The sequence below is a fragment of the Sus scrofa genome, chromosome 14 (genome assembly GCF_054392235.1).
Source record: "Sus scrofa isolate SSC_HxYL_T2T_F1_AM1 chromosome 14, Sscrofa_HxYL_maternal_Yorkshire_Landrace_v2.0, whole genome shotgun sequence".
Classification (NCBI taxonomy): domain Eukaryota; kingdom Metazoa; phylum Chordata; class Mammalia; order Artiodactyla; family Suidae; genus Sus; species Sus scrofa.
In genome coordinates this window covers 26,509,738-26,518,919 of record NC_139396.1, presented here as the reverse complement: position 1 = coordinate 26,518,919, position 9,182 = coordinate 26,509,738, and the positions used below count along the sequence as shown (strand labels likewise).

At 55.2% G+C, this 9,182-nt stretch overlaps 1 protein-coding gene across 1 annotated transcript; it reads left to right on the top strand.

Moving 5' to 3' along the window:
- The first annotated feature begins 5,327 nt into the window (after positions 1-5,327).
- LOC146396425 (uncharacterized) lies at positions 5,328-9,182 on the top strand. Its single transcript, XM_084997665.1, has 3 exons — positions 5,328-5,501; positions 5,970-6,168; positions 6,421-9,182. The coding sequence occupies exons 1-3, from the start codon at positions 5,346-5,348 to the stop codon at positions 9,054-9,056; spliced, it is 2,991 nt and encodes a 996-aa protein (XP_084853791.1). The 5' UTR covers positions 5,328-5,345; the 3' UTR covers positions 9,057-9,182.

Sequence of the window (9,182 nt, the reverse complement as noted above, 5' to 3'; positions counted from 1 at the left end):
TGGGTGTCTCCTCCCCTGCGGGGGCTGTGGGATGGTGGCATGGCTGAGGGACAGCGAGGCTTTCCGGACCCTGATACAGGCTCTGTCCTCCAGCCAGGACCCAGGGATTCCCCTTGGCAGTCCAGCTCATCCACGGCTGACAGAACGGACCCTTCCGGGCCTGTGACCCTCACGGCTCCGGGAGGAGGCCAAACAGCCAGGCAAGGCCCCCAGCGGACGAGCGGGTGCTGAGCCGAGTGTGGAGGGTCAGGCAGGGGCAACGAAGGCATGGAGAAGGGCTCGACGAGATCCCGCAGGAGCCAGGGTCCCATGGAGGCCAAGGGGGCAGGGGCAACGTGGCAGGGCCGCCCGGGGGAGCAGCCCTGGAAGAGGCCTGCTGAGGCGGGTGGCGAGGTGGCCGGCAGGGCTGGAAGCGCAGAAGGAGACCTTTGGGGGCATGTGCTGCCGGGGGTGTGCCAGGCTCCTCTGGCCAGCCCCACATCTGGCTTTGGGCCCCTGAAGAGGGATGCCATCATCCCAAGGACCCGGTGAGCTGGAACCCAAGCCTGGACCTGGCTTCTGTCCCCAGAGTGGCTCGCGCCTTGTGTTGAAACAAAAGCAAGGAGGGTCAGAGTCACTCCGAAGGAGAGCATGATGTGGATGGGATTTGATTGGATGCTTGTGTATTGAGGGCTGCAACCTTGGCACAGGGAGGGTTCCAGGCAAGGGGTGGAATCGGGGCTACAGCTGCTGGGCTGGGCCACAGCTACAGCCACAGCCATGCAGGATTTGAGCCACATCTGAGATACATACCACAGCTCACGGCAATGTTTATTACACATTGAATGTACATATGTATATAAAATTTTTTTTGGTTCTTACCTGTACCTGTTGAATATGGAAATTCACAGCCAGGAGGGATGGAATCTGATCTGAACCTATGACCTACACCACCATTGCTGAAATGCCAGATCCTGTCCCCACTGCACAGGGCTGGAGATCCTACGGGTGCCTCCACAGACACGACTGGATCATAACCCCACTGAGCCCCAGGGGGAACTCCAGCCAATCTTTTGGAAAATAGATCTTCCTATTAGGAAAGAGAATATGTGTATACGTCCAGATGGAACGTCCATCCTTATGAGGAGTTCCCGTTGGGGCTCAGTGGGAAGGAAACAGCCCAGGATCCATGAGGACACAGGTTTGATGGCTGGTCTCGCTCCATGGCTGAAGGAACCGGCATGGCCGTGAGCTGTGGTGTAGGTCGCAGACGAGGCTCCAATCCTGGATTGCTATAGCTGTGGTGGTGGCCGGTAGCTGCAGCTGCAATGCCACGCCAACCTGGGAACTTCCATATGCCACAGGTGAGGCCCGAAAACACAAATACAAATGAAGAACGCGAATTCTTAAGAAATCCATTTTGGAGAAAAATGAAACTTTGTGTTTGTGTGTGTGTGTGTCTCTTTTTTCTTTTGTCTGTTCAGGGCCGCACCCTCGGCATGTGCACCCTCCTTTGCTAGAGGTCCTATGGCTAGTGGACATCGTTTTGGAAATCCTAGCTAGTCAGGGCCCTCCGAGTAGAAAAAGACAGAGAAGGAAGCCACACTGGAAAGGAAGAAGACAAGCCATCCCTATTTTGAGATGAGAGGATCCTATACCTAGAGCATCCTCAGGACACTCCCAGGAAACTGGTAGAGCTCATCAGTGAATTTGGTAAGGCCACAGGATACACCCGTACTACCGAGAAATAGACTGCATTTCTATATACCAACAACGAATGACCGGAGAGAGAAATTACGGGAGAATCCTGTTTACTGTTGCATCCCAAAGAGTAAAATACTGAGGAATACACCTACTAGAGAGACAAGAGACCCATGCTCTGAAAACTCAAAGATGCTGATGCAAGCAATCAAGGATGACACATATCGATGGAGAGACTCGCCATGCTCTTGGATTGGAAGATTCCACATGATCATAATTGCTATCCTACCCAAGCGCATCCGCAGACTCAATGCAATCCCTATCCACGGACCAAGGACATTTTTCACAGAACTTGAACAAAATATTGTAAAGTTGGTTCGGTAGCACAAAAGCCCCAGAAGAGCCAAAGACATCCTGCAAAAGAGAAATGGAGCTGCAACAGTCAGGCTCCCTGAACTCAGACTCTACCATAAAGCAGCAATCCTCAAAACCGCACGCTGCTTCCACAGAGAAAGACATGTACATCAGTGGAACAGGATGGAAATCCCAGAAGGAAACCCCCCTCGCACCTACAGCCAACTCATCTGTGTGACAAAGGAGGCCAGACTATGCAGTGGACAAAAGACCGCCTGTTCAAGAAGGGGTGCCGGGAAGACGGGACAGCCCCATGGAAAAGAATGAAATGAGAACACTCCCTAACACCAGACACAAAAACAAGCTCCAAATGCATCAAAGACCTAGAGACACGACCAGACACTATAAAACGCTTAGAGGAAAACATAGGCCAAACACTCCCCAACATAAACGACAGCAACCTCTTCTCAGACCCACCTCTTAGAGCACTGACAGTAAAAACAACAATACACCAATGGGACTCAAGGAGCCTCAAGAGTTTCTGCACAGCCACGGAAACCCCAAACCAAACAAAAAGACTTCCCCCGGAACGGGAGAAAATCTTTGCAAATGAATCGACCCACAAGGGATTCATCTCCAAAATTTATAAACACCGCCCACCACTCCATACCAGAGCAACACAGCAACCCCTTCAAAAAATGGAAAGAAGATCTCAACAGCCAATTTTCCAAAGCAGACTTATGGGGGCAAAAACAAAACAAACAAACAAACAAAACACCTGAAAAGATGTTCAACATCACTCACTGCTAGAGAAACGTGAATCACAACCACCGTGAGGTACCACCTTACACCAGCCAGAATGGCCATCCTCAAAAGGTCTACAAACAATGAGTGTTGGAGAGGGTGTGGAGGAAAAGGAACCCTAGGACACTGTTGGGGGGAATGTCAATGGGTGCAACCGCTGTGGGAAACAGGATGCTGATGCCTCAGAAAGCGAAACATAGAACCACCACCCTTGGATCCAGCAATCCCACTCCTGGGCCTCTATCCAGAGAAAACCATGCCTTGCAAAGACACAGGTACGCCAGTGTTCATCGCAGCACTCTTTGCAGTAGCCAAGACATGGAAACCACCCAAGTGTCCATCGACAGAGGAGTGGATCAAGAAGCTGTGCTACATACACACCATGGAACATTCCTCAGCCATTAAAAGGAAAGAAAGAAGGGCATTGGTAGCAACCTGGATGGACCTGGAAACCATCGTGTTACGTGAAGTCATCAGACAATGAGACCCCAACATCCAAAGCTTTCCGTGACATGTGGACTCTAAAACAGGGCAGAAGGAACTTCTTTGCAGAACAGATCCTGACTCACAGACTTTGTAGAACTTACAGTTTCCAAATGAGAGAGTTTGGGTGGTGCGGGGATGCACTGAGGGTTTGGGATGGATGAGCTCCACAATTTGGTTTGATGATTGTTGGACACCTAGAAATGTAATAAAATTCATTAAGTTTTTGTTTACCAAAAGGAAGAAGCAGCCCCTTTCAACCCCTCAGAACCGAGGCCCTGCCATAGGGGACCCTTGAAGACGATCAGGATTTGGGAGCTGACCAGAGGCACACAATTCCCACTTGTTGCCTGGTGATCTTATTTTTTCAGCCACCCAACACCCCAGTCCATGAAGGTGATGGCTGTTGTTAAGCCTATCTTTTTTCGGTTTCTTCTTAGGGCTGCATCTGTGACATATGGAAGTTCCCAGGCCAGGGGTCCAATCGGAGCTACAGCAGCTGGCCTACACTTCAGCAGCAGAATCACCAGATTCATGGCAGCTCTGTGACCTACACCACAGCTCACAGCAATGGCAGATCCTTAACCCACTGAGCGAGGCCAATGCTCAATCCCCGACTCACACTGATACGAGGCCAGGGCTCATCGTGCATCCTCACACATCCTAGTCCCATTTGATTCTGCCCCACCCAGAGGGGAATGACACCAGTCCATATTTAGAGTATCATACATGAACATACATACATACAAATATATATATATATATATATGTATATATATATGTACACACACACACACACACACACACACACAAACACATGGATATAATTATGTGTGTGTGTGTGTGTCTGTGTGTGTCTGTGTGTATTGTGTTCTCAGCTGCATCTGGGTCATAGGGAAGTTCCCGGCCAGGGATGGAATCTGAGCTGAACCTGTGACCTACACCATCATTGCTGAAATGCCAGATCCTGTCCCAACTGCACAGGGATGGAGATCCAATGGGTGCCTCCACAGACACGACTGGATCATGAACCCACTGAGCCCCAGTGGGAATTCCAGCCAATGTTTTTGGAAAGAAGCTCTTCCTATTAGGAAGGAGAATATGTGTATAAGTCGAGGTGGAAAGTTCATTGCTATGAGGGGTTCCCGTTGGGGCTCAGTGGTAAGGACACTGCCTAGTAGCCATGAGGACACAGGTGTGATGGCTGGCCTCACTCCGTGGGTGAAGGATCCGGCATTGCCGTGAGCTGTGGTGTAGGTCGCAGAGGAGGCTCGGATCCTGCATTGCTATGGCGGGGGGGGGGGGGGGGAGGCCAGCAGCTGTAACTGCGATGCCATCCAGGGGTGGCCTTCAAATGCAAACAGAATTAAAGAGAGCTAATGCTTAGGAAATCCGTCATGGAGAACAATGCAACTGTGGGTGTGTGCGTGTGTCTTGTGTTGTTTGTCTTTTCAGGGCTTCCCCCCTCGGCATGTGCAGAGTCCTGGGCTAGAGTCGCAGGAGGCACCATGAAGGCACAGAAATCAACTGCCTTTCTATACCCTGGGAACGAGAGCTCCCAGAGAGACATCGGGAAAACGATCCCATTTGCCGTCACCTCCCAAAGAATAGACGACTGAGGAAGAGACTTCCCTAGAGAGACGCAAGACCTGTCCTGGGAACCCCCCAAGAGGCTGATGTAAGCAATCCAAGAGGACACAAACTGATGGCAAGACACACCTTGCTCTTGGATTGCAAGAGCCTATAGTATCCCAAGGACCATGCTCCCCAAGGCAGTCCGCAGAGTCACCGCCATCCCTGTCAAATGCCCAAGACCGCTGTTCACAGCACGAGACCATGGGGTTGGTGGGGGAGGGGAGCTGGAGCAGCCCAGAGGGACCCTGGGGGAGACATGGGGAAGGAGGAAGGCCCGTTGGGGGGACCCCAGGAAGTGACCTCACTTCCCTGGCGACAGAGGCCAACGGAACTTGGAAGCTGGGGAGCCGGGCACCTACTGGTCCAGTCCAGGAGAGGACGGAGGAGGGATGGACTGGCTCTGCTGCATCCCGCTCCCCCGAGGCCGAGGCCGAGGCCGAGGCCGCAGGCGTCGTCACGGCAGAGATGGCCTCTGCCAAGCCTGCAGAACCTGGATGAGAACACGAGGCGGACGCCTATGGGCCGTTGCCCGCAGGGACCCAGAGGTACCACCGGGAGAGGGAGCTCCAGCCAAGGGCAGGGACCTCTCAGAGCCCACACGGGAGCCCCAAGCCCCCTCCCTGGATGACTTTGTGCAGAGGCGGGTGGTGAGGGGTGGGCCCACCTCAAGCAAGAGCCGGCTGACGCGGGCTTGGAGGCCTGCTGGGCAGGGCCTGTCCACACCCCGGGACCCAGCTGGCTGGGGAGAAGCAGGGGGCTGAGGGGGGTAGGTGTGGAGTCAGGGCCGAGCCCTGCGTGCAAGCGGTACCCCCAGCCCTCCAGGGGGCTCTCGTTCCTCCCGGGTCAGGGGGGAGCCACTGGTGTGTGGCAGGGGTGTGGTGTTTGAGCAGGCAAGGCCTCCCCTGATCTGGGAGCAGAAGGTCAAGGGGGCAGAAGAAGCAGCGAGAAGCTCACAGCCCCACAGGGCTCTGACGCCTCGGGGCCGGGCCCTCTGACGCTCACTGTCATTGCAGAGTCCCCCACCTGAGACCTGCCAGGAACAGGGTGAGGAAGGCAGAAGGCCACCCGAGGAACCTCCACACAGACTGCTCCCCGGGGTCCTCTGCCGGGCTGGTGGGGAGCACAGGAGCACCAGCTGTGGCCATGAAGACACCGTCCACATGAGCCTGACAACCCTGGAAGGCCTGGCACCCCCTGAGGCCCAGCCTGAAGGTGAGAAGATGGGGCCGGGGCTCTGGGCGCAGTGGGGGGAGCTGAGGTGTGGGCCGCACAGCGGGGAGTCCCCAGAGGATGGTGTTGGGCCAGGAGCCAAGACAAAGGCACACGCCCCGCCTGCAGGAGAGCAGAGCCAGCAGGTGCTGGCCGGGACTTGTCGGGAAGGCTCTGGGAAGACTGCTCTCCTTGGAAGAGCACATGGCAAGGCGGGCAGGCACCAAAGCTCTTCCTCTCTCACACCTCCAGCAGGAGACCTGGAATCCGAGGCCAAGACGCCAGCCGAGCCGAAAGACCCTGGAGCAGCCCCCAGAGGAGGTCCAGAACCACAGGAGGACTCAGCACCCGGGCAGGGAGGACCTCTGGCTCTTTCAGAGGGACGCCCACGTCCTCATGGGGACTCACCTCCCGGGGAGGATGAACCCTCTGCTCCTCTCCCAAGAGGCCCAGCTCCTCTTGAGGAGTCAACACCCGGGCAGGGTGGAACCAAGGCGCCGCCTGCAGGAGGACCAGGCCCCCATGAAGACTCAGCTCATGGGCAGGATCAACCTGCTGCTCCTCCTGAAGGAAGACCAGAGCCTCATGAGGTCTCACCTCCCAGGCAGGATGAAAATCCTGCTCTTCCTACAGGAGGACGAGGCTCTCAGGAAGACTCAGCAGCCGGGCAGGATGAAAATCCTGCTCCTCCTCCTGGAGGACGAGGCTCTCAGGAGGACTCACGAGCCGGGCAGGATGAAAATCCTGCTCCTCCTCCTGGAGGACGAGTCTCTCAGGAGGACTCACGAGCCGGGCGGGATGAAAATGCTTCTCCTCCTCCTGGAGGACAAGGCTCTCAGGTGGACTCACCAGCCAGGCAGATTGAAAATCCTGCTCCTCCTCCTGGAGGACGAGGCTCTCAGAAGGACTCATCAGCCAGGAAGGATGAAAATCTGGCTAATCCTCCTGGAGGACGAGGCCCTCAGGATGTCTCACCAGCCGGTCAGGATGAACATTCTGCTCCTCCTACAGGAGGACAAGGCTCTCATGAGGACTCAGTAGCCGGGCAGGATGAAAATCCAGCTCCTCCTACAGGAGGACCAGGCTCTCATGAGGACTCAAGAGCCGGACCCGATGAAAATCCTGCTCCTCCTGCTGGACTACGAGACTCTCATGAGGACTCACTAGCTAGGCGGGATGAAAATCCTGTTCCTCCTCCTGAAGGACGAGGCTCTCATGATGTCTCACCAGCCGGGCAGGTGGAACATCCTGCTCCTACTACAGGAGAACGAGGCTCTCATGAGGACTCACCAGCTGGGCAGGATGAATACCCGGCTCCTCCTACAGGAGGACGAGGCTCTCATGCAGATGCACTGGCCCTGCCGGATGAATATCCTTCTCCTCCTCCTGGAGGACGAAGCTCTCATGAGGACTCATCAGCCGGGCCCAATGAAAATCCTGCTCTTCCTCCTGGATTACGAGGCTCTCATGACGACTCAGCAGCCGTGCAGGATGTAAATCCTGTTCCTCCTCCTGGAGGACGAGGCTCTCATGAGGACTCAGAAGCCAGGCAGGATGAACATCCTGCTCCTCCTCCTGGAAGACGAGGCTCTCAGGAGGACTCACGAGCTGGGAAGGATGAAAATCTTGTTCCTCCTCCTGGAGGACGAGGCTCTCATGATGTCTCACCAGCCGGGCAAAATGAACATCCTGCTCCTCCTACAGGACGATGCTCTCATGCAGACACACCAGCCCAGCAGGATCAAGATCCTGCTCCTCCTCCTGGAGGACGAGGCTCTCAGGAGGACCCCCCAACCGGGCAGGATGAAAGTGCTGCTCCTCCTCCAGTTGGACGAGGCTCTCAGGAGGACTCACCAGCCGGACAGGATGAAAAACCTGCTCCTCCTCCTCGAGGACGAGGCTCTCAGGAGGACTCACGAGCTGGGTGGGATGAAAATGCTTCTCCTCCTCCTGGAGGACAAGGCTCTCAGGTGGACTCACCAGCCAGGCAGAATGAAAATCCTGCTCCTCCTCCTGGAGGACGAGGCTCTCAGAAGGACTCATCAGCCGGGAAGGATGAAAATCTGGATAATCCTCCTGGAGGACAAGGCTCTCTGGAGGACTCAGCAGCCGTGCAGGATGAACATTCTGCTCCTCCTACAGGAGGACAAGGCTCTCCTGAGGACTCAGCAGCCGTGCAGGATGAACATCCTGCTCCTCCTCCCGGAGGACGAGGCTCTCAGGAGGACTCAGCAGCCGTGCAGGATAAACATCCTGCTCCTCCTCCTAGAGGACCAGGCTCTCCTGAGGACTCACGTGGCGGGCAGGTTGAAATTCCTGCTCCTCCTCCAGGAGGACGAGGCTCTCAGGAGGACTCACTTGCTGGGCAGGATGAAAATCCGGCTAATCCTCCTGGAGGACGAGGCTCTCACGAGGACTCACTAGCTGGGCAGGATGAGAATCCTGCTAGTCCTCCAGAAGTCTCCCGTCCACTCGAACCCTCACCAGCCCTGCAGGGGGCACTTGGCGCTGCTCTGGCCAAATTCCCGGACACTGATGTGCCTTTCCCTGTGCTAGATGGCAACGTTGTCCCGGCCTCTGCTGGGGACAAAGGGCCCGAGGAGCATTCAGCAGCCCTTTGGGGAGTGCCTGCCCTGACTGCTCCCGCACCCCCTGTACCAGGTCCTGGCCTGGCTCTTTCAAGAACCCTCGGCCCAGTTCCAAAACCACCTTCCCCAAGGTCCCCTCCGCCCCTGCCAGTGCCCTCCCCATCAGCTTCCCCCAAACCCCATCCCCTTGCTCCCCCTCCTGACATGGACGCTCCTTCCCCTCTCCTGATTTCTCTTTGGAGATGTGTCCAATTTCTCTTTCTGACTCATGTCATTTATGCTATAGTTCACTTTGTGTTTTGAGCCTAGAGTTGTTAGAACCTTGAAACAAAATAACAATAAAAAAAGGAAGTAGTTATTGATAGGGAAGTAATAAAAAGCACAAATTATTAAATAAAGCTAATTATTCTCAATCAATCATTGAGAAGC

Coding starts and splice junctions, on each gene's coding strand:
- LOC146396425 (XM_084997665.1), top strand. CDS start 5,346: ATGGACTGGCTCTGCTGCATCCCGCTCCCCCGAGGCCGAGGCCGAGGC. Junction 5,502..5,969: donor TTGCCCGCAGGGACCCAGAG/GTACCACCGGGA, acceptor CTGTCATTGCAG/AGTCCCCCACCTGAGACCTG. Junction 6,169..6,420: donor CCCTGAGGCCCAGCCTGAAG/GTGAGAAGATGG, acceptor CACCTCCAGCAG/GAGACCTGGAATCCGAGGCC.